A 24,600-nucleotide genomic window follows, 5' to 3' on the forward strand; every position below is an offset into this window, starting at 1 on the left:
TCTGAATTTCCAAGAGTAAATGTTGACTTTGCAAGCTTTTACAAAGATGCATTCTCAAATGATGAAATGATAGTGTTACCGAAAAAAAGAAAAAAAGATGGATGTTAATTTTTTGCTCCCCAATATACAATTAAAGAATTATCTGAACATTTGACTGACACTGATGGACATTTTAGTGCAGAATCACTCATCAGTCAAATTTTGAAAGCACAACATTAGAATAGAATAGAATAGAATAGAATAGAATAGAATAATAATATAGAATATAATATCTAAGTTATGGTTTGGAAAATCTTGCCACAGTTTTGTCTTTGCAGTCTCAGCAGCAACAAGTTGATAAAGTCGATAGAAAATAAAGTAATGCCCTATTTCCACTGTCATTTAATTGAATTCAAAACATTAAATCATCAAAACAGAATGTTTGAAAAATGTCTTATGAAATCAAACAAGATATTAACACAGCCAACTGCTTCGTTTCCTGCACTGAGATGGCATGCGTTGCCCTAGAAATTTAACCTTGACATCAAAACAAGCGCAATAAAATATGTGGCATAAAGGAAATAGAAGATCAGATTGACTGTAGCACTTGAGTTATACTTACCTTGTGTGAATTAAATGGAAAAAGTTCTATCCTCCTACACAAATCACAAGATAAATGTTCTAGGCCCCGAACTTTTTTTATCAAGAAATCAACATTTCCACCTGCAGTTGCCACAACACTCGAACACTTGTTTCTTACATCACAGCAATCTTAGTAGTGGTGTATTTGCATGTCACATTACAGTGTTTACAGTGTTCCTCATAATCTTTGCAAGAAATACCCCACACTGAACTACGAGCTTTCCACTTTTCATACTTTTTTTTTTGCTTTTCCTCCAACAATACGCAGATTTTCTGTGCCAACCTAATGTGAAACTCTCCACCTCAGTAATCTATGTCAGTGATTCTCAGCCTTTTTCATATCAAGGACCCCTAATTTAGTCCACATTAGGGCCACAGACCCCCATTTGATGAGATTTTGCCAAAATCTGAGAATATTTTTATTGTTAGATATGATTTTGTCCAGAATTCCATGACTATGTATTGTAGGTAGAAAGATAACAGTGAAACTATGATCAAAATAGTCATTCTTCTACATTCTCTAATTGTGTTAACTTCTTGTAAATTAAATAATGCTGAAGTTTAGCAATTCATCAATTCGCTGGGGACCCCCTGGAACCCCCTCAAGGACCCCTGGTGGTCCCCGGACCTCACGTTGAGAACCACCGATCTATGTGACATCCTCTTGTGCTCAAATCAAACGTAGCAGTTTTTCCCTAAAATAATTCCTACTCATAATATATTTAATTCTATAATCTTGATTGACATGATTACACAACAGAGAATGCTGATTATTCGTGAACATTCCCACTTTGTACTGTAGGATGAGGATGTTAAACCACAAAGCCACCATCTTTATACACCTGGTCCATTATACACTTTTAATATTGTTATTATACTCATTCTTTCATGGCTCTGTTGTAGTCTTGGACTGACGTGTATGTTTTGGTTTTCTCTTGTTGTAGGTACCACGACATGCCTGATGTCATTGACTTCCTGATTTTGCGGCAGCAGTTTGACAATGCCAGAAGCAGGCAGTGGACCATAGGTCAGACAATCCCACCATCATAGCTTGACTTGGCCATACTTGGCTAAAACATGTACAGTATCTGAATATGGTGTCAAATATTGTTATTAGTTGAGGTGCATGCAATTTATGAAGTCAGTCATTATTATCAGTTTCACCTGTTATTTAAATAGAGCTTAATAGTTGTGTGACTTGTGTGTAGGTGACAGGTTTCGGTCGGTGATTGATGATGCCTGGTGGTTTGGGACCATTGAGAGCCAGGAGCCCTTCCAGTCCCAGTATCCTGACAGCCTGTTCCAGTGCTACAACGTCTGGTATGGTCACAGCATGGATTTACTGTACTCGCAGCACTGAAGGGGAGAAATCAACCAAAGATTAAATGAATAGAGCCTTATGTTTGTAAGCAATTTCACTTGGGATTTAGAGATTGGCTTTTAGAAATCATTGAAGTCGCCTACAGAGTGGAACTTTTGCACTTTGACCCCATCCTCAGTTCCCACAGAGCATCTTGTCTGCTGCACAATTTGTTCCCATGGGAAGAGGGGCAAAGCCAGTCTTGGGATTGAATATCCTCTGACTTTCCATTGACAGATTGATAAATTGACACAATTGGAGATTGAAGAATCTGAAACAGTTTCATTGACAAGAACAATTACAGTACATACACCAAGAATTTGTTTACACCAGTCTGCTAGGGCCAATTCATTCCTGGCACTTGTAAGTGTCTTAATTGGACAAACAGCTGACTGTGATTATGATCCTGAGAGCTCCACTCATAGCAGTTATTAACTGCATGGACACCTCATGACTTGAATCATTCAAGAGGTCTGATGTCCTGGCTGACTGTGAATTTGATATTTATGATGATGCTAACTAACAACGACACTTACTTTAGCATTGCTAGATTTGTGTAATTCTCAGTTTTGAAACATATTAAGCATATTAAGGATATCCGTTTCAGTTGATTTTTCTTCTCACCACCGCTTCATAGACACACATCATCATCACATCAGATTCACATCATTTGAAAATGCTTGTTAGAAAATGCCTCGCATGCACTCAAGGCTGTGGGAGAGGAAAGAAAGGTCACAGGTACAAAATATAAAAAGAGTGGAAGCTACTTCAGTGTAAGAAAAGTTCACAAAATAAAAAGTCTAATAGATTTCAACTTTAATGAAATGAAAAAGTTGATAATGTTCATTTGCACGCAATTTTAACATTTCTATGAAGGAAGCACACAAACAGAATTTGGCAATGCATTCAGTCCACAAATACAAAAATATCAGAACAGGCCTGGAGACATGATGCTAGATTTGATCATGTTGATGACTGCAAGTGTGTTTCCTGTCCAGCTGGGATAACGGAGACACAGAGAAGATGAGTCCTTGGGATATGGAGACCATCCCCACTGATGGTGAGTCTCTCTAATACACCCACAGTATGAATGCACGCTTACCTGCATGGCTACGCACACACACAAACCTCTTTCTCTCCTCACAATGTCACATTTTCCCTCCCTCTCTTCCTCCTTGTCTTCCTCCTTGATGGATTTTTCTGTTCCTCTGTCTGTCTCCTCCCTCCCTCCCGCTCGCTGCTCCTCTTCTCTTTGTAGCGTCGTTCCCAGATGAGTTGGGCATGAGCGTACCGCTGACAGAAGAGGAACAGAAGGAGCTGCTCTACATCCCTATGGAGGGGGAATGGGGCTCCCGCACGCGCTCAGAGGAGTGCGAGCGCATCATCAAAGCCATTGACCAGCTCTGCACACTGGGTATGACACCATCAAACAGAAACCACTCCGAGATCATCCGCCTGAGCCGTGCCATTTACGCTAGGACGGGAAGTTGCCGTGAAGTCACATTTCTTGTAAAGCAACACAATGCCTTTGCACTCACCCACGCCATTCCCAGTATGATGTCATCTGCCTGTGACACTCACTGCTGTGAGCTCATCAACGTGAGCCCAGCAGGGCCACAGGTCAAGTAGAACAAGCTGCGAACGTATAGTGCCAGATATTGAGGTAGTTGCTTGAATTCCTGTTAAGTGATGTAATGACACGTCAGGCACAGACTTTGTATCACTGCAACACTCCATAAGGGAAAGGCTGGTCCACAGGCTCCCTCTAGTGACTGTTTGGGGACTAACCACACACAAGCAACCCACACAGAGTGCCAGCACACTTAATCCTTCTAGATCTCTCCCTGTTACTCCTACGCTCCAGGCTGTAGTTGGCTCGCACAACAGGATTTTCGACGAAAGTTCTTTAGGTTCAAGCCCATTCCTTTCAAACTTCCAAGCGTAGCACTGTTCCAGGATCAAAATAAACTCCGGGATCAGTAGGAGCGTCTTGAAATGACTGAACAGGCAAAAACCGTCTCAGATAAGCACTCCTATTCTAACAGTTGATACATACAGGCACTTGATAATGTCGATTTGGCTAGATGATTATACATATACACACATCGCCCGTTCATTTTATTGTTCTTAGCAGCGTCTTGTTGCCCCTCATTGTTTCGCTATCATCATGATTCACAAATAATAACTTATTCTACTGTTTCCACTTGTAGATTTAAATGGTTAAGAGTACTGGCTGAATGCGTAAATGTAACTGTCTCTTCCAGCAGAGCATGTGCTGCATGAGACAGTTACATTTATGCATTCAGCTAGTACTCTTAACCATTTAAATCTGCTGTTTCCACTTGTAGATTTGGTAACCCTCTCCCCTTGTCTCTTTGCACCCCTCTTTTGTCCACCCACAAACACCTGCCACCCTCAGATGTAGCAGCTCCATTTGCCTTTCCAGTGGACCTACAAGCCTATCCCACATACTGCACCGTAGTGGCCTACGTCACTGACCTCAGCACCATACGCCAAAGGCTGGAGAACCGCTTCTACAGGTACTCGGCACCTGTGTGTATGTGTGTGTGTGTGTGTGTGTGTGACAAAGACAGCGAGCGAGAGAGTGTATATATGTGACATGGAGAGAATTTAAGATCTGCTCAACAATTCTGTGTTTCCCTTTCAGACGTATGTCTTCTCTGATGTGGGAGGTTCGTTATATTGAACACAACGCCCAAACGTTCAACGAGCCGGGAGCGTTCATCGTCACCACCGCCAAGTTCGTCTCTGACCTCATGCTGCAATTCATTAAGTGAGTCTATTTTTTTGTGATCAATTTTTTATTGACATTTTAGTATGAAACAGGGATGTGGTCATAAATTCATTTAACAACAGAGAGGAGAGAACAAAAAACAATAATGAATTTTCAAATTTTCACATCCTCCCATTCAATACAAATATCAACTCAGATGTCGATCTCCTTTAGATCTTAGATTATAATAATAAAAAGAGAAGAATGAAGAAAAGGAAAGATGGACAAATGAGAAAATAAATACAAGCGATACCACACCCCCTACCCTCCCTTGTCTTTCCCTCTGATTTTTTTTCAGTGACCCAAAACCGATATTACATTATTTTAAATTTAAAATGAAAACTTAAAATGAATTTTTAGTTCTCAATCTCAATAATCTCCTTGTTTTTAGGCTGCTAACCCACTAACTCACATTGTTTTACTCAGTCGGCCTTACATTGCAGGGAGCCTATTTTTCGCCTATTTTAAACTTCACACATTTGGATCATCCTGACCCAGACCAAAAAATAATGCCTGTTCTCTGTCTCTCCCTTTCTCCTTTTTTCTTCCTCAGGGACCAAAGTCTGATAGACCTCATCCCCCTCTACAAAACTATGAAGAAGGCTACTTTCTCTGACTCTGAAGATGAGGTGTGTATATATACCATGCAGTTTGTATCTTGCAGATATCTTGTCCCTACAATGTTGCTTTTTTACTCTTAATTAACAGCTGACATTAATTCCATGCCTTCTCACCCAGCCAAACTATTGATAATGTATTGTAAAATGTCAGCAGTGTAGGTGCTAATGTAAAACCAACCACTTGTTCGCTTTCCAGTTGCTGAAAATTAGTTTGGATTCACAAGGCCTGTTGTCACATTTAAGAACCCAGGAATCTTTTTTCAGGCATCCCTTTTATCTGAGGGTGATTATTATTTGGACTCTCCATGTATCAAAGAAGGCTAACCTTCACTTCAAATTACCTCTTTTAATTATTTGCATTTACTTTTTTTTGCACTGAATGCACTGAATAGGATTTTCCTAATGAATAAATCACTGTGAAAAAAGTTGCAATGACAAGTAGTAATAAAATCTATTAAAAATAGTAATTCCAATAATCTGCTTGGAGCTTGCAGACTCCATTCCACATGAAATATTTCTATAGACTTGTAAGTTACACCTGAAAGGCAGCTTGGAGTGGAAATAATGAAATATGCTAATGTAGAGCAGCCCACATGAGCTTTATAAGATGTTTGTTGGTATAGTCTAATATGTGTTACCTGTTGTTGTTTTTTTACCCCATTGCTTATGCAGGATGATGAGGAGGAGGATGAAGATACTAATACTCCTGGAACATCCACAAGAAACAAAAAGGTAACATATCTCACAGCAAGAGTGTGTTTACATTTTCACTCCGAATTAATATGTACTTATAGTGTTGTCACCATATAGATAGGATAGATTCTAGAGCCTGCTGTCTACTTTAATGAAAATAACATGCTAACTTCTCAGGTGTCACTTATTACATGAGATTTTGCTCCAGTGTCCCATAATGCAGCATCTAAAGAAGAAGAGGAGTCTCTTCCTTATAGCCGGTGTTATGGTCAAATTAACTTTGCCATGTCACTTTTGCGCAGGGCCGTCGACCCATGCAGCGCCAACTGCGCACTCGACCTCCGTCATACGACCCCCAAGCCTGGAGGGGGCGCTGTAAGGAGCTGCTGGACCTCATCTTTCAGTGTGAAGATTCAGAGCCCTTCAGAGAACCTGTGGACCTACAGGAGTACCCGGTACCTATGCAACTCTTTTTCACACTTGGTCCATTCCAGCCTTTCAAGTGCACTTCTAGCAATTAGTCAGCATTTTTTGCACATGTGAACATGAACGAACTCAACAAATTGAACTCAGACCTCCTCGGGAAATGATCTGAGTACAGTTCGTTTTGGGTTTTCATTTAATTTCATCAATCTGACCGACTGATTTATGCATTGTGAACGTAAATCAGCCCCAGTCTGCTTTCTGTTTTGTGTTACCTTTTTGGTCCTCAAGGCACATCCACATTCACTCTGGGGCACAAGTGGGTAAAAACAAACTCTACAATGGCTGATAGAGGTGGCTGAAGGGTCGTTTGGTCTGAAGAAGAGACCTCAATATGTGGAATGAAAATTAAATCAAACGGGAGTCTGAGTTCTAAAGGAGCTATAGTACAAACAGAAACCCCATCAGACCTGCAGTGGACCAGAAAAAGAATAGCGTTCTCTTTCAAGCACATTGACTGTGTGAAAACAAAGAGAAGCAAGTTCTTTTGCTGCTGGTTCAATTTTTGGTTCACTTAAGGGACAGATTGTTTTTTTAACCAAACCCCAAAACACCCTTACTTCTCTCTCTCTCTCTCTCTCTCTCTCTCTCTCTCTCTTCATCCTCTCCCCTATTCCTTACTTGTTTTTCAATATCCCTAACCTCGCTGTCCCAACTTGTCTTTGCTTCTCCCAAGGACTATCTGGACGTAGTTGACTGCCCCATGGACTTTGGCACCGTTCTCAAGACGCTGACTGACGGAAAGTACCAGTCTCCCATTGAGCTCTGCAAAGACGTCCGGCTCATTTTCAGCAATTCCAAAGCTTACACGCCCAGTAAGAAGTCTCGGGTGAGGCACACATGCGCAAACACACACACACACACACACACACACACACACACTCCCACACACACATGCTTACTGTGATCAGACAACACAACAATTCTTGTCTCTTGCAGTGCATGCAGTATTTTCATGCTTTGATAAATGTGTAAAATAAAAATCTCATGTCAGGCAATGCTTTTCAAGCCTCCCTTGTTTCTTAGTATGACAACTTGACAAGTGTATCCATTATTAATAGTATTATTTATGTACGTGTGTCTCCAGATCTACAGTATGAGTCTGCGGCTGTCAGCACTGTTTGAGGAGCATGTCAGCTCCATCCTGGCCGACTACAAGGCCATCCACGGTCTGACGGACAAACTGACCAGACAGGGCACAGACAGACAGACTCGACACACTACAGACCGACAGACACGGCACGCCATGAAGAGGAGGAGGAGGAGGAGCGAATCTCCCGCAAGCAGCACCGCATCCAGGTAAAACGCATAGCAACAGCGGATGGTTTTATTGTGGGTCAAAAGGTGAAAACAGTGGACTTGGTGTAACATTCAGAGAATACTTACAGAGTTTGCAGAGAGGATAATATCCAACCATATGAACAATTGCAAGGTTATGTAATAGCAAAATCTCTTATCATCTACAAGGTGAGAAACAAAATGATGCAATACAGTACGCAACAAAATAAAACACAAGGAAACAAAACAAAGCACAGGACACAAAATGGCTTGTTGAAAAGACATATCAGGCCTACCTAGCCGAGCCTAGCCTACCCGGCAACACCAATCTTTAGACTCTCAGTGAATACATGGAAAAACTCCTAAGAAAAACCTTGGAAGAAAAGGAAAAAAACAAGAAATTTTGGGCGGACCAGTTGAAAGGGAGCATGCAATAGGTGCCGAGACAAAAAAACAAAGGACAGTAACACGGACAATGACACTGAGATAAGAAAGCAAATAAGACAAAGAGAAACATGATGAGGCAGAAAGATGAGACTTCAGCCAGCTAGGCCAAGTCCACAAAAGGTAGGGCTAGCACCCGCATGCCAGGTAAAGGTGGTGTGTGTGAAAGAGAGGAAAGGCAAAACACACAGCCACACACACACAGCCATACTAAGCATGACTCACACACTCAGAGCAGCTATTTATTCTTCAGCCTGAATTGGGAGCCACTGAAGGGAGGTTAAAATGGGTGTAATGTGATCCAATTTTCTAGTTTTAGGCAATATTCTAGCAGCAGTGTTTTGTATGCGTTGAAGGTATTTAATACTGGCGTTTGGTAAGTTAGAAAACAGTAATCGAGTCTTGACGAGGATTTCAGCATTGGACATACTTAACAAAGGACGAATTTTTGCAATGGTGCAAAAGGTGGAAAAACACTATCTTTGTGAAGTGTTTAGTTAATTGGTAATGTTATCAAGAGAGCCGACGTGCTCAGGGAATGAGATGAGAGCTTTAGGCAGAAGATCATTTAATGAAGTAATGATCTGATAATGCTGGTGGGTATGGGGAAACTAATAAATCAGAGACAGTAATGCCACGAGCGAGGACCAAATATTTCTTGTTCATTAGTGAAACAGTACTCATGGCCTGGGAGGACTTTAGTACCCACTCTGCTAGTGCTGGGCCATTAATTAAATTTATCTACAATGAGTGAGCAACATATCTACGGCTGTAAACCTGCTCTAACCCTCCTTTCCCCTCCATCCTGCCTCTAGCCCGGAGAGGAAGAGACGCGTGTCATCCAGGGGGACCGGAAAAAGAGAGCCATCCCCAGCTCCTTCACGACCCGCCTCTCTGAGACAGAACCTCCCCCCCAAACAGCCCCCCCAGCTGGTCAATGGGAAGGCTGACACACCGGCTGCAGGGCGTACACGCAGTGCCGCACGCCACTCCACAAACTCACCCCCCACTTCCTCCTCCTCACACACCCCCGCAAGCAACACACAGAGTACAACAGGTGAGATTGACATGAAACACACATGAAAATTGATTAAAAACATTTGAGTTCCTGGTGTATTACAAAGACTTCACCACGTGTACCATGTTGCTACTATCTATGCTGTACAACAAACCGATTTGTGAAAAGAAATCTCTCTTTGCCTATTGTCAGAGCCCCCCGCTCGCTCGCTGCGGGCTCATAACTCTGTGTCAGCTCCGACTCCGCCAGCTGGTGAAAAGTCAACACCCTCACCCGCTGTGGAGAGCAGCAGTGGGGGGGGGAGCACCCGGCGGAAACTCAGGACCCCTGTACGACACACACCCGGTAAGAGATGGGGTAATAAAAAAAAAAGGTGACAAGTGTAATGCTTTAGTGGCATGGTGTAACTCTGGAAATCACAAAGTTGGAGTGTTTAATGTTGTCTGCCCGCCACCTCCGGACAGTGTTGCTGATGTGTTTTCTCCCTGTCTTTCTCTTTGTGAATCAATGCCCCTCCCTCTCAGCCTCTCCCGCCACCCCGGCATCTCAGAACACAGCTCACCTGAATGGCCACAGCAGTCATGTGACCCTGGGCGTGGGGAGGAGGGGGCGGAGACCCAAAGCCGACCAGCCGGTGAGTCCTCCAGAAGTCACAACCACAGAGAGCCCTCCCCGACCCCGAGGCCGCCCCCCTGGCAAGAAGAGAGGCAGGAAGAGCAAGCAGGAGCTGGAGGAGGTGAGGAGGAGGAGCAACCACAGGAGCTCCACCCCTGAGGACGAGCTCGACCAGTCCACAGGCGACGAAGGCGGGACGTCCTCTGCACAGGAAGCGGCTGTGCTGTCGGACTCTGGCGCGGCGGCGACGCCTAGGCGGCGCGGCCGGCCCCGATTGGTAAAAACTGAGGAACCCACTCCTCCTGCCGAGTCGCCCGACCCCTCCCCGCTGAGGAGGAGCAGCAGGCGGGTCAACGAGGAGACCACGCCTCCTCCCCAGACTACTTCTCACCGCTCCAGTCGGAGGGAGTCTCCAAAGGAAGAGGAAGGGGAGGGGGCCGGGGGGTCGATGCGCACGCGTAACCAGGGGCGACGGTCAGCCTGGTACATGGAGGAGGACTCTGAGGAGGAGCAGAGGCAGCTGCTGTTTGAGGACTCGTCAATCACCTTTGGCACCTCCTCCAAGGGCCGCGTCCGCAAGCTCACCGAAAAGGCCAAAGCCAACCTCATAGGCTGGTAACAGAGACAGCAGAGCAGACAGACACACGGGACGTGAGGAGGAGACACTTCAGTGGGCTGACTGCCTTGACAGCACATGGAGAACAGAGAAGAGGGAGGAAGATACCTGGCTGAGATTTCTCAGTTTATGGGTTGGTGGAGTGTGGGATTGGGTTCGAGAAGTCATGCATGGTGCTGTATGCATTTGTGTGTGTGTGTGTGTCTGTGTGCACGTCTGGGTAAGTGTGTGGGGTGCCGCTAGTCCAGCTGCTGCTATTTAAAGCTGTGGCTATGGAGAGACACAACGGTGCAGGGATCTGTTCACTCCTCTGTCCGCTCCTTGCTGACCCTACGCTCCTCTCGGCCCAGTAAGCACACCACCACCACCCCCACCCCCCCCCGACCGGCGGCTGTCCGACATAAAGACGGCAGGTTGGCTCGTTCTGACTCTTCCCACACTATTGGTCCATGTTGGATCCCACAGGCGCTTACTGACTCCTATGTTGGTGGTCTTGTGACTCGCTCCTGTCCAGTGAACCACTCTTCATCTCCGTCTGACCTTTAACACTGTTGGTGTCAGACCTGGGCAAAATAGTAGTTGAAAATAGTTTTAGTACTTGAAAAAAAAAAATACGAGGAGAGCTGGATGTATCTTATCTATCTCTGTGTTTTGAGGACTTTTCAAGTGTCTCGCTCGCGCCTGCCTGCAGAGCCCGCGTCAGGTCTGTGATCGACCACAGACCGCCGGCCTGACAGAGTCTTTTGCCCCTTCTTGTGTGTTCGCACTCTTTTTTATATACGCCGTCTCTGCTTTTGTAAGATTTGTATGCGATGATTGGCTCTCTGTTTTGGAAGTCTTACACATTGGCTGACCTGAGCGTGTCTGTCTGTGCTGAAATACCAAATGGCGTACCTCGCTGGGTACTGTAGATCTGTAGGTTTTGTTTACTCTTAATGTGTGTGGGTGCGTGTGTGTGTGGGTGCGCTTGTTTTTGTTTCTGCATGTCAATTAGAGAGAGAAAGAGTAAGCATCTCTTTTTTTCTAGACGCTGTTTTTACTGTGAGGAAGTGAAAAGGATGCATGGGTGAAAGGATCATTTATACGTCTAGATAGACTATGTTTCAATGCGTCCTCAACATTAGCAATACCTTGTGCCTTTCTGTCCTTGGTGTGTGTGTGTGTGTGTGTGTGTGTGCGCGCGTGCGTGTGCAGACGTGTGCTAGGCCGCTGCCTGCAAAGTACATGTGCCTGTATGTATACAAACCTATGTTGTGACTGCATGTGTGTGCAATTGAATGAGTGTGTGTGTGTGTGTTTTTAACACGATTGAGTGTGTCATTCACTTTCAGCGTACAAACAGTGGCATACAGTTTGATCGTTGTGAAACCTCTCAAAGAAATGTATTTATAGCAGTTCAAAAAAGATTTTACTGTTGTTGTAAACATACCATTATTCATGTCAATATATTATCCAACTATAACCAACCTATCGTCAGTTTAAACCTAAGGTACAGCGAATAGAGCTTTGGGTGACTAGCTTTGAGATGCACTTACCACAGACCGGTTATCAATGCAGTTGTAGGGAGTAACCCTGTATATTTTAAATGAGTTGAATTGTTAACAGATGAAAATGAACTTTTTAAACGTTGATAAAATGTTTCTACGGTGACCACACACACACACACACACACACATACACACACGCACACACACACAATTCTGTCTCGCATGTTCTAGCACTTTCTCATGCCTGAGCGAACAGGATCGAGCCAGATCAAACTGGATCGGACTGGATTTGGACTGATACCGTTGGGCGGACTGGAGTGAGACAGGTCTTATATTCATCGTTCTGATTGTGTGCCTTGGCTACTCCGGCATTTTGAATCCTCGGTTTCTCCTTTTTGGGCCTTTTTTGGACTTCCTGGTTCCGCTTGTCGCTGGGTTCAGGAGACTGGACTTCTGGGGCTGGACTGGACCTGACTGGCTTGTACAGAGGGCTTAGTAAAGAGAGAAAAGACTGAAAAAAATCTGACAGGAGACAAATATTATATCACTCTCTCTCTCTCTCTCTCTCTCTCTACACACACACCTTAATGGACCAAGTGCATAAAGATGGCAGCCTCCTGTTTTGACATCATTTCTATTTTCAGTACCACAGTGCAGAGCATCCAAATGTCAACATCTGCTTTTTTGCCAATCCAGAAACCCTGGGTGCGCTTTGCATTGTGGGATTGGATGGGGAGAACTGAATGATGGCAGTCTTGGACGGTACCATCTGTATACACCTGGTCCGTTCTTATAAGTCTTTCCTGTCACATATTATTGAACATTTATCTCATCTGTTTATCATGTTAAGTTTTTTTTTGTCATGGATTTTGTTAATGCCAAATTATGTCTTTGGGCACTGAAGTTTTAGAACGTGGCTTTTGAATGTGTTTATTTTCGGAATCAGTTTTACTGTCCCCACAGTGAGTGTGTCGAGGTCCCTTAACCTGTATTGTATCAACATGTTTTTTTTGTCCCTGTCTCTGTCCCTGCCATACAAGACAATATTCCTGTGGCTAGATCTGGTGAATTATGTCGTGCTGGAATGGTGTTTTATACTCTCTGCTGCGCTCATTCGATGATACGATATATGATATGAAATGAACTGGCCTTGGGGTTTTTCCTTAAGTATCTTCTGCAGCAAGACTGTTTTGTTTTTACTTAACAATGAATTATGTCTATATTGTGTATATGAAGAGTTTCATTCCAAAATGAGATATACACCTTTTTAAAAACATTTGATGCTTCCACAAAATTATTGTTGAAATGAAAGTAAAGCTTAATATGGGTCGCTATTAAAGTTATGAATCTCCTTAAGATTGTGTGTTTTTGAGGGTAGAAACATCTTGTTTTGAAATATTCATATATGAATTTCAGCGGGATTTTTTCTGAAATGGATATACAAAGTTTTGAAGTAAAACTCTTCATATGCACATAGCATTCTAAATAATAGCTCTTACACAGGTTAAGGTTTTATTTCATATCCCAATCACAAATATCCCCATTTACATAAGTGCACAGAATATAATGAACACTACTATGGAAACTGAATGTATGCAGCTCATAAAATCCAATTGTAGACGGGATAAGGTCTATATACATTGTTGAGTCCCCTAAATAATATCAGCACATCCCAGGTATCTTATCCAGGTTTAAGAGCTGACTTTAAACATTATCTTTACATGAGCCAACTCCAAAAAACAGAATACTTGAGAATCCCAACTGTTTGCAGGATACTGCTGTGTATAAATCTATTTGAACCAAGAAAGATCAGTCTTCCCGCTAAGATGCTTTTGAGAAACCGAGCCCTCGGCCTGCTATGCAGCAAGCATTACATCCCAACAGTTAAAGTGGGAATGCAATTGTGCTGTCAAAGTGGACATCGACCCTATCTACTCTGCCGTTGCCTCCTCTTCATCAGATCACCCCCCCCCCCTGCCTGTGTGTATCAATCATGTCAAAGTAAGAGAGCTGATCTAGGATTACTGGTCAGGTTGCCTTCACCGTACCATGTTAGTAATATTGACTGAAACATTTCAAAGGGGTCTTAAAAGCAAATCATTGATTTACAAGCTGGAATTGGTGTAACAACTACTTGCTACCGATTTGAAACCTGTACAGGTGAACCTCATTGAGTTTTAGGATTATGACTGGTGTAGATAATCATACACCACTTTTTAAGATGTTTTTTATCATGATGCTTTGTTTTGATTGGTCGTATCAGTTCACCCGCTTTGGGCTTCCCACCTTCGATCAGCCTTCTTACCATGACACACTTGATGCCCTCACCTATACATTTCCGACGGGCCTGTGCTAATGTGTCGCAGAGTTGTGCTGTGGTGACCTCTGACAGGGCATCAGTGAGGGGTCAGAGGTGAAAGGTCACAGTGTGTGTGTGAGTGTGTGTGTGAGTGAGTCTGTGTGAAGTGGCTGCATGTGAGCCACCGGGAAGGGTTTTGGGGCTATTTCAGTTATGGGGACAGGGATGGGAAAGAACCGAACGGGAAGGGAAGGGAAGGGAAGGGAAGGGGGTCTGTACTCTGTTTCACGTGAACCGATTGAAGAGGGTGTCTTTGTTAGTTTGGATACTTTTTATATATAAAGGAATTAATGCAAAAAAGAAGCATAAAGCTAGAATGTATGTGTAGGGGAGTACTGCTGTCCTGTTAGTTCATACTGATATTTTAAGTAAATAAACAGTTGTGTTTCCATATCCACTTTCCCCTCTGATATTTATTGTTTTGTGTCAAGATAGGGGCATGCAAAAGAGTTTCTTAGACTTTTTTAATGGTCCCAGGTGGAGGATAAACTCACCTAAACTCATTTTACCTACCTTGATATACATCTTTATGACCTAAATTCATAGTATACATAAGTAGTATCAAACTGGTGTAAGTTATATTTTAAGGAAAAAAGCTTGGATGTTTTTCTGAGAACATAATTGATTTTTGTTTATGATCCTTTAGATAGTAAAAGAACTACAATAATCCTATAATGAATTTTAATTATTTTTTATAAAACTTTATAAACATCACATCGAAACTATAAACTCGATATCACATCATTTGGGGAATATTATGGTGATAACAGGAGATGAATACAAACTAACAAAAGAAGTGCAATGATATCACTATAAACTCACTATTGCGCACCACAGACACACAATTAGGTGTGTTTTCCTCAGGGTTGGTGATGCCTTATGATTGTTTACCCAACTTTTAAGTAGGACTATTTACCACAACATCGCTTGTAGTGGTCAAGAAAAAAAAAAAGTAGAAACGTCAGCTTAACCCATAGATGTACGTACATGCAGGGTGAGTGGGAGTCAAGTTTGCATTTTGAATGAACAACTCTCCCACCTTGTGTTGTCGAAGCGCTACTGCGTAAAGACCACATCCGCGCCCGGAGTCCATGGGCTCGGCTCTTCCTGACGTGGCGAGCCGCTAGAGGTCCGCCGGTCCCCCCCGTGGGCTGCGACGATTGGGCAGATAACCAGTTTGACAATTTCTCTAAAAAAAAGAAAAAAGAAAAAAATGTAAATACACAGGTGTCAACGGCATGGGAGAGCGTGTGGTTTATGTAAATACATCAGAAGTGAAACCGTGTCACTAGTTTCAGGCCTCTCCAGGTGCGGCGCACAGACACTCTGGCGCAATGTTTGGCAGATAGTTGGAGGAAAGATTATTTGGGATTTTGATTCGAGGTAAGGATAATAATAGTCCTAATAATAATGTGCGTTGCCTCTTATGCCGTTGGTTTGCTGTTCTTTCCTGACGCTTGGCTGAACATGGTGAAGTTTCTGCATGGAAGTGTTGTATTACCATTAAGATTTTACTTTGCACAACTTAATGTCGAAGGCTGTTAACATTACAGCACAGCGTGACTATTAACGCTTCAGTCCAGGAGCGTCAATTCTCTAACCCTAAATTATGGCAAGAGTCCTGCGTCTAATAGCCTGTATTTTACCTCCAAAACTTGAAAACAAGCTTATATTATTATTTGGTCAATGCGTTAAATTATAGGCACAAAACGGTTGCACATTACACATATTGGTCCTTGGTGTGATTTATTTTTATTTATTTATTTATATATATATACTTCTGGCATTTGTATCTTTATCTTTGCTCTCCATTATAAAGCTAAAATCAAGATCAATTTTGGACTGATTTGGGCTATGTCATGGCGCGTGCACCTTGCCATACCCACTTGACGCGCGCATGTTTCCGTTCCCAGGTGACAGCAGCAGTCATGCCCCAGCTCGCGGCCAGCACGGTGCTCCAGCTCGTGCTGCTGCTCTCCGCTGTGCCCGCGCAGTACTTCATCTCCCGGTGGAGCGGCTCCACGGCGGTGCAGCGCTACCACGCAACCGCACGGTAGGATCCGTGCGTAAAATGTCTTTTCATTCCCGTACACGCGTCTGTTCAGTTCAGGGTGTGTTCATTTGTACATGGTTCATTTGTTCAGGGTGTGTTCATTTGAGCAGGGTTGCCACGGGCCTTGAAAGTCCTTGAAAGTCTGTGAATTTGAGAAAAAAATTAAAATAAAATAAGGGCTTAAAAGTCTTTTGAAAATGAATGGATAGCTTTGAAAACACAAACAAAAACAACAACAACAAAAAACAAACTAAAATATAGCACCTAAACTCATCTGTATCCCTCAGCTCTCGATCTGCCTCTGCTGTAGTATCAACCCTTCACATCCTGAGGAAAACCCTATGATGGGCATTTGTGTTGATATAGCAGCAGTTTTAAAATAAATGATTTCACCAGAATTTCCTGACTTGACAAGATCATGAGTAAAAATTGAGGCCTCTGTCGATTTTTGTCCAATATCATGTCTTACCCCAAAACATGCCAATTTTGAGTCCTTGAATCTCACCAAATAAGACCTTGAAAGTCATTGAAAAGTAGTTGAATTTGATGTCTAAATGAGTGTGGGAACTCTCTTTGAATCCTACAGACCCCAACAAATGATCTATAGTAATCCAATATCACAGCAACACCATTAAGTCCATAAAGGAATATTCTAGTGATGCTATAGGAAATGGAAAAATACAACAAAGTACAATAAGGTCACTACAAACTCACTATTGAGTGCCATAGCCACATTTACAAGTCCCTATATGAATTTTATAGTGAGTTTTTGTCAGGGAGGTTTAATTAATGAATAGCCATAATGTTTCAGGTTCCTTAGGATGTGGAAAGAGTGGACAGCATCTTATCTGAATGGTACTGTATGGACGGAGTGGGCAACCGAGCAGATGTCCAAGATCAAGTGAGTGGGATGTTTGCTATTCAGATAATTAGTATGGTCCATTAAGACTCCTTACCTACCTATCAGTCTCTATTGCATACACAAACCAAATTCAAACAGTCCTCATTTTGTCCTTCATTCAATTTGATGTTCTTGGAGAAATGTTTGGACCACCACAGAATAGTGAAACACAGAAGACACACACACACACACACACACACACACACACACATATACACACACACACACACACACACACACACACACACACACACACACACACACACACACACTCACTCGTACTTCGAGACTGACAACATTTTTGTTTTCCTAAGGTTGCTGGTCGGTTTAGGACAGGAAGAGCGAGCGCCTGACGAGTCTCTTGCCATAGAGGTCATGCTTTATGACAATGACCAGGGATACTTTGGAGGTTTGTGGCCTCTTCTGTATGTCAGGACATTTTTGGTCAAGGGGACATTTTCATAAACAATCTGAGATTTGTGACCTCTGACCAGCTCATCTAAGTATGCATAGTCCAGCATCTCACTCTTAAGGAGGAATGGAAATGTCACCTGTCCATGTAGTTAGTATTTTTCAGAATGTCAGAAATTATATTTTTTGTTTTTTCCATTTCTAATGGAGTTCACCTCTTCCCTACTATTTTCCTGCACATTTAAAGCTACTTGGTCAAAACCATATGGTCATGCAAAAATTGAATCTTGACAAACTGATGTGCAAATAACCAGAATCTTGTCATTTCCACTATAAAGGCTATAGAGACCATCAAAAATGGTACAAACTAGCATTTATGTTAGGTTGTCCAATTCATTGAGTGATTACGCATGTGATTTGCTTGGTATTATGACCTCTTTCAGCTATTACCATCAAGCTAAAAGCCAAAAGAGATGGTCTTGAGGCACACATCAAGACATTTGGGGAAGTGTATAGCAGGACATTAACAGAAATTGGTCGATCAATTTCCTTAAATGCACGATACCCCGGCTATTTCCTTGTGTTCAGTTTGATTGCGCTCTCACTAACCGCTCCGGGCTTCACTTGGAAGCAGCCCAAGACGAGCTCTTTCAGGCAGATCAGTGAGCAATTTTCTGCGCTCCCACGTTCCGTTTGGAGCGCTCTTACCTCCAAACCGAGAGGGCAAAAGCATCAGGGTTCAATTTAACTGCACTGAATGAGGCGTGTGTGAAAGTGGCCTTACAGGATTCTACTTTTTTCACCTATTCCCCCCCCCCAGCCTCCAAGGCAGTGCGCAGCCCCCGGCCCCCGTTTGTGTTTCTGCGGGTGGGGGAGGTGGTGATGGAGAAGAAGGGCCACATGGTCGGGGTGGTGGTGAGCTGGGACTCGGAGCGCCACGCCCCTCCAGACTGGATCAACAGAATGTACTCCGACTCCATGGTGAGCAGCCGCAACTCCACACATCACTGCTGCTGCGTGAAAGCCTTGTCGCTCCAAATTGGGTGTTTTTTCTTTTCAGAAATTTTCTTTTAACACAAATTGAATGTTGGAATGGGCATTTTAAGGGCTAAGTAAGTGTTAGGAACCTAAGGCACATGAAACCAATTTTCAGAAAGGATGGTTGTGAATGTTTAACTCCTGATAAATGGACTTGGAGGTACAAGGCTTTTAGCTGACTGCAGCACACACACACACACACACACACACCACACAGGCCTCACACACAACCCAACACACATTCTGTGCACGACTGCCTACATGCTTTAATATAGGAGATTCTGAGTGAGGTTTCAGAAATACATTATCAATGGAGGAGGTGCCTTAAAGATTGCAACCTCTCATACGCCCTATGACCCACAGTGTACATGAGAGTGGATGTTGAAATTTGGACACTTCACTACTGTGAGCTCGGTATGCAAAATGTAATGACATCACACCAGACTGCAGTCCCCCTGTCCATCAAAGCTCTAACAACTAATCCCAAACATATGACAATTATGAATGTATATAGTACATATATAGACATGTATGTATGCAGTGATGTATGTATGTATGAAGTAGGTATATAGTTTTTGTTTTATGGACAGGAAGCACAATTGTGGAAGATGATGTGTATTTATGTGTATTTTATACAGCAGGCACTGTTGTGTCCTAGACAAATTTTCTTCGGGACAATAAAAGTCAATCCAATCTAATCTAATCTAATCTATTCACCTAGTCCATTATCTAAGACCCTGTTAATACATTGCTCAGTCTCACCACCAATGGCAATTAACTAGCTCAAACTCCTACAGTTCTCTGACTGTGTGTGTGTGTGTGTGTGTGTGCGTGCGTGCGTGTGCACATGCACGTGTGTATATAGTACCCCAAAGCAGAGAACACACCTCACTACAAGGTGCTGTTCAGCGGACCTGGACCCAACTCAATATTAGTTGCCTACCTGCCTCAAACACAACTGCAGCGCATCACTGGGATGAGGGTAAGTACTGCAGACACCACACACACACACACACACACACACACACACACACAACACACACCTCTCGACTCCTTAGACTCATTGTTTGATGTTTCTAGCCGGACATTCCCACCTTGGACCAGTATTTCACACACTTTGATGGAGAACGGTTCGTCATGCGGCCCTGGCTCAGAGAGATCTTCCCCGAGGACGAGGACAACTAACTGCTGGGCTGTGTGTGTGTGTGTGTGTGTGTGTGTGTATGTGTATGTGTGTGTGTGTTTATATAGGTGACAGAAAAAAAGATTTGCAACATGGAAGGCCACCAAACGAAATTTGGTTACTGCTGCTATGTGAGTGTGTGTGTGTGTGTGTGTGTACATGCAGATGTGTGACAGCGTTTTTCTGGAGGAGCATTTATTTTTCTGGCTTTTGAAGCCGCCTCCTGCTCCACCCCTCTGAGAGACCCTCCTGCTCCACCCCTCTGAGAGACCCATCTAGCTGACAGTTCCTAGTGTGGAGATCTTAAACCTGGCCTCAACTAGTCTAGGAATCTACTTTTATTGAGATAATTCTGATCTGAATTGGGAAATCATGGGTTGCGCTGTTATTCCCACGGTTAAATGGAGCGGACACAAACTGCCTGTGTGTTCATTTTAATTATTTATTGACCTAGTAGTCATGAAGGCCAATCTTTGAGCAGAATATGATTTGGTGTAATTACGCCATGCTCGACCTCGCTGTAAGGGAGTCCTTGGGGGGTTTTGGAGGCCAGTAACATTGGGACTCAATGATGAAGTGGTGTAATTCAGCTCTCTTGTAGAGTATTAACTCTGGAATCTCGCTGAATTGTGGGACTCGCTTGTCCAGCCTTTATTTCTTTGAGAGTTACAAATGTACAGTATTTTAACGTGTAGAAAAATGGAAGGAATACAAATTATGATTGCTTTGTTTAAAAGACCAATTAATTAGAATTATTGTTTTTTTATTATATTTAGTTACTCAGAATGTGAATTGATGACGATGAATGCTTTAATGACCAAACTGCGGTGGAGTGAAAAAAGTGAAAAAAATAAATAAAACCTGTTTGAAACTCTGCACTTTTATTCAGCCATTAGTTACAACTGTGCAATAAAGTGTGTTAAATTACAAAAGTCCTTTCTTCATTCTTTGGCGTCATGAGGCAATGGCAAATGGTGCTGTTGGTGGTTGGTGTGTGTGTGTGTGTGTGTGGTCCATGATGACTTTAGAGTTTCTTCCTGGTTTTGTCTTGGAGGCTGAAGGTCACAGACACACGGCAGGAGGCAGTGACTGTGGGTCTGTGAGGGAGCTGAGGATGGGTGGCACCGCCCCGCCTTCTGTCCCCCTCCTCCTCCTCCTCCTCGTTCCTCCACTCCCTCGTCTCCTCCTCTCTGACCAGCAGGGGCGGTCCCAGATTTTGTCCCAGCAGGCGACTAACTTCGCAGGCCTTCTGCTGGGCGTTTTCAACCGCGGACACACATGCACGCTGCCTGGAAGCACAGAGACAGAGGGGGGGTGGAGGGAATGGTGACTAGTTTTTAGGGCTGCTGTTGCATCAGGTAAATCAAATCAAACTAATAAGAAGCCCAGAAACAACTCTACAGTACTAGTCAGAGGTGTGTGTGTGTGTGTATTTTACCTCAGCTGACTCAGGCATTCAGTGCTGTGGTAGAAGTGTGGCACTCCCACACAAACACTCTTGTCCAGCTTCTCCAACAGAACACTACACACTCGCTCCATCTTCTCAAAATCGGAGAAACTGACCGTCACCTATGGGACCCAAGACACAGCAGTACACTGTCATACACCCTCCTTCCCTGACACACACTCACACTCTGTCTCTTCCTCACCCAGCTCTCTATCATACACACATATACAGTATATGGTCAGAGAAAGGTTAATGGCGTGACACATTTGAATCAATAGTATTTGCCCAAATACTCAACCTCTACATCCATATGGTACAGGTCATCCTCTCGGTGGAGAAATCTCCTCACTGAGGTGTCTTCGTCCTTCACCCCATGTTGTCTGAGCAGAATGAATGAATGAATGAATGAATAGTATATTCATCATCATCAGTTGATAAGTGGAGAGTGGGGTAAGTTGAGCCACCTCAAAAGCTAAAAATGATTAAATTCACACAAAATAGACACTGAGTGTACAAAATATTAGGAAAACTTTACTAATATTGGCTTGCATGCCCCTTTGCCCTGAGAACAGCTTCAGTTCACCAGGTAGCCTAGTAGGTACTACTACTACTACTACTACTACTACTACTACTACTACTACAGCAATAGCCTACTACTACTGCTTCAGTGGATACTACTATACTACTATTACTACTACTGCTGCCGCTTCAGTGGATACTACTAGGTACTCATGTCCCTTATGTTGTTTTCATGGTTATCATTATCTAGTAGTACTAAGTTTGCTGGTGCTACTGGCTTACTAGTAGTAATGATAAATGTTTGAGTAGTTTTTCTTACCTGAGCGTTTGTAAAATGTATTCAACTCGTCGGGAGACGCTGTTTCTGACGTCGTTGACTGATTCCTTGGTATTCCCGACACTGATGCGCACCGTTACCCGGTCCGCCGGGCTGCAGATTTCCGCTACTCCGGTGACCTGGACCTCCCTCACCCTGTTGTTGTGACTTTGCCGATGAACTACTTGTGCAAGTCCTTCCAGTCCCTGCTCTTTCTCATTATAAGCGAAATCCCGAGCAGCAGAAGGTATTACCGCAGCAAATACTCGACTCGGACTATCCATGATGATGTTGATGGCGGAACAAACCAACTTATCGCTGCTATGGTAATACGTGAGTTGTATGTTGGGATATGTAGGCCGTATGTAGGCTACGTCCTCCAGAGAACTACAAAGAGCGGGGGGGAGGGAGGGGGTGTGGTCAAATGCTGCTTTCACACGCACCTTGGAAAGTCGTTTTTCCGAGTGGCTATCGTTTCAGTGGCACAGACCTGTTTTGTGCTGCAGCAACAGAATGAAGAGGAGAAAATGTGCAGTTGATGTTTTAATTCATCTATTAGCCAAAAGGTGTTATATTTATATACATGTGTGACTAGCTAAAAGTTAAAGAAATTAAAGCAGAAACAATAGAAGCATACAAATGTTTATATTTCTTGATACATTTTTATACAGATGCTTTGATATTATGATTTTATGTGATATTTATATCCTTAATGAGGTTTAGATGATGAAATGTTCACATTAATGAAGAAATATGTTTATTGATGTTTATTTTACTTCAGCAAAGGCTAATGCTGTAGAACTGCCTCTTTCCCATTTCACCTGAGCAGCTACTCACTGATTGGTTAATTGTACCTGGCTGGGCCTATGGCTATGGCTAACAACAACAACAACAACAACAACAACACTTTCTTGCTGCCTTCGGCGCGCTAGCTGTGCAGTGTGCACCTCTGGCTGAAGGGAGTCAGTTTTAACCACAGGTAGGCTATTCATTATGTGTCATTCAATAAAATCAAGATACAATTTAACAGATGCATTTGTCCCAAAATGTTACTCCAGCTCCTTATAGTGGTTGTAGTCTAAATAAGCTAGCTAACGCAATTAGCTTGTGGTTAGCTAATAGCCAATGCCATGTTGGCTATTAGCTTACCAAAATTAAGCAAATTTCACAGGACGAATGAATGCAACATGTACCTGTTTTGGTTGCTTATTATGTCTGGTCAATTTCCCATGTGGAGAATAGTAAACAGTGATGTTACTTTACCTTTTCACCTTTTTCTCTCAGAAAGTACAGCAGCTTCCCTCAGACCGCACTCTGAATAACTGTCCATAGCATTGATAACACTTTTAAATTGTGTTTGTTTCAAGGATTCTTTTACAGTTTTAATATCTGACTGTTATGTGTGGAGTTTGTCATGGAGTTTGAGTCAAGTTAATAGGTGAATATACTGTCTACATAAAAGGCCTATGTCAACTTTGAATTGGCCTATATGTGATCAAAATAATATTCTTTTACTTTTGGATATATAGGTTTATTGTTTATGGTGCTTTCCCCCTGTCTTCCATTGAGACTCACAATGTGACCAAATTTAACTCGAATCCTACCCTGCTGCAAAGTGGGCCTCCTCAGGACCATTCTGCACATCTATAGACTAGCCTTCAAAGAAGATAGAAATAAGACAATCAGAGGACTAAAACATGCTGAATGTGTTACTGTAGTTACGGGTTCATTTTTGTCATGTAACTCAACTGAGCATTCAGATTTTGTGTCCGTGGCATAATCTTGAGTAGTAGTAGTAGAGATTCATTCCTTAATGAGGTTTCCACTGTTCAAAATTTTAAAAAAAAATCGATATATATCGCAGTGTAGTGAGTAGAGGAGAGAGACAGTCCTCCACAGTTCAAGCTCCTGTGTCAGCACGCTTCATGCAAATGCCACTTGGGTTAGTTAATAGCTGTATGGTTTGGTCAGTAGGTGGCAGCAATGCCTTATATTGAGTCTTACTGACCTGAATGAGTGTCAGGGTAAATATAGGCCTACTCAGTACAGCCAACTTAGCAAAGCCATTACTTTAGAGTTTCATTATATGAGGTTTAGTTTTCCACCTTTTCAAAAATAATTAAAACTATTATTCAAACTACCTCCGGTGCTTGGATGAGGAGGCTAATTGTAAATAATGGTCATACTGTACCACTAGTACTACTACAACTACTGCCAATACTACTGCCACTGGTTATAATAATGACAATAATAACATTTATTTATTTTTTTGGCCCGTGCTGTATGTGATGGTAACATGACATCACCAAGTAGCTAGTTCCAAATAGAAACATCTGTTTATGCA

The 24,600-nt window shown here is 42.8% G+C and overlaps 3 protein-coding genes across 4 annotated transcripts in view; 2 read left to right on the plus strand and 1 right to left on the minus strand.

The window, feature by feature from the left end:
* phip (PHIP subunit of CUL4-Ring ligase complex) overlaps positions 1-13,382 on the plus strand; it is a 42,703-nt gene extending 29,321 nt beyond the window's left edge. The window contains exons 27-40 of the mRNA XM_071923345.2: positions 1,566-1,648; positions 1,830-1,941; positions 2,980-3,041; positions 3,240-3,395; positions 4,401-4,521; positions 4,650-4,775; positions 5,329-5,404; positions 6,068-6,127; positions 6,391-6,543; positions 7,248-7,400; positions 7,659-7,870; positions 9,109-9,350; positions 9,504-9,656; positions 9,836-13,382. Coding sequence (XP_071779446.1) covers positions 1,566-1,648; positions 1,830-1,941; positions 2,980-3,041; positions 3,240-3,395; positions 4,401-4,521; positions 4,650-4,775; positions 5,329-5,404; positions 6,068-6,127; positions 6,391-6,543; positions 7,248-7,400; positions 7,659-7,870; positions 9,109-9,350; positions 9,504-9,656; positions 9,836-10,545 — 2,419 coding nt within the window. The 3' untranslated portion in view covers positions 10,546-13,382. The remainder of the gene's footprint in view (positions 1-1,565; positions 1,649-1,829; positions 1,942-2,979; positions 3,042-3,239; positions 3,396-4,400; positions 4,522-4,649; positions 4,776-5,328; positions 5,405-6,067; positions 6,128-6,390; positions 6,544-7,247; positions 7,401-7,658; positions 7,871-9,108; positions 9,351-9,503; positions 9,657-9,835) is intronic.
* Positions 13,383-15,676: 2,294 nt separating this feature from the next.
* On the plus strand, positions 15,677-20,739 carry LOC139930250 (uncharacterized). Of its 2 annotated transcripts, none has more exons than XM_071923369.2 (7): positions 15,677-15,771; positions 16,302-16,441; positions 17,253-17,342; positions 17,657-17,751; positions 18,574-18,734; positions 19,657-19,773; positions 19,872-20,739. In XM_071923369.2, exons 2-7 carry the CDS (start codon positions 16,317-16,319, stop codon positions 19,974-19,976), a joined length of 693 nt encoding a protein of 230 aa, XP_071779470.1. In that variant the 5' UTR covers positions 15,677-15,771; positions 16,302-16,316; the 3' UTR covers positions 19,977-20,739. The 2 variants fall into 2 exon arrangements, with proteins under 2 accessions (XP_071779470.1, XP_078146034.1); XM_078289908.1 differs by having other exon boundaries at positions 15,700-15,764; positions 16,300-16,441.
* A 160-nt stretch (positions 20,740-20,899) lies between these two features.
* Positions 20,900-22,540, minus strand: irak1bp1 (interleukin-1 receptor-associated kinase 1 binding protein 1). The gene is made up of 4 exons (XM_071923370.2): positions 22,260-22,540; positions 21,720-21,801; positions 21,413-21,543; positions 20,900-21,263 (listed from the first exon to the last, which is right to left on the minus strand). The coding sequence occupies exons 1-4, from the start codon at positions 22,538-22,540 to the stop codon at positions 20,999-21,001; spliced, it is 759 nt and encodes a 252-aa protein (XP_071779471.1). The 3' UTR covers positions 20,900-20,998.
* Positions 22,541-24,600: the final 2,060 nt, after the last annotated feature.

The sequence above is a fragment of the Centroberyx gerrardi genome, chromosome 18 (genome assembly GCF_048128805.1).
Source record: "Centroberyx gerrardi isolate f3 chromosome 18, fCenGer3.hap1.cur.20231027, whole genome shotgun sequence".
Classification (NCBI taxonomy): Eukaryota; Metazoa; Chordata; class Actinopteri; order Beryciformes; family Berycidae; genus Centroberyx; species Centroberyx gerrardi.

Excerpts from the sequence above, each read along its gene's own strand:
- LOC139930250 (XM_071923369.2), top strand. The coding sequence starts at position 16,317 with ATGCCCCAGCTCGCGGCCAGCACGGTGCTCCAGCTCGTGCTGCTGCTC. Across the intron at positions 16,442-17,252 it reads CGCTACCACGCAACCGCACG|GTTCCTTAGGATGTGGAAAG; the intron begins GTAGGATCCGTG and ends ATAATGTTTCAG. Across the intron at positions 18,735-19,656 it reads GAATGTACTCCGACTCCATG|TACCCCAAAGCAGAGAACAC; the intron begins GTGAGCAGCCGC and ends GTGTGTATATAG.
- irak1bp1 (XM_071923370.2), bottom strand. The coding sequence starts at position 22,540 with ATGGATAGTCCGAGTCGAGTATTTGCTGCGGTAATACCTTCTGCTGCT. Across the intron at positions 21,544-21,719 it reads TGTACCATATGGATGTAGAG|GTGACGGTCAGTTTCTCCGA; the intron begins GTTGAGTATTTG and ends TGGGTCCCATAG. Across the intron at positions 21,264-21,412 it reads GAATGCCTGAGTCAGCTGAG|GCAGCGTGCATGTGTGTCCG; the intron begins GTAAAATACACA and ends CTGTGCTTCCAG.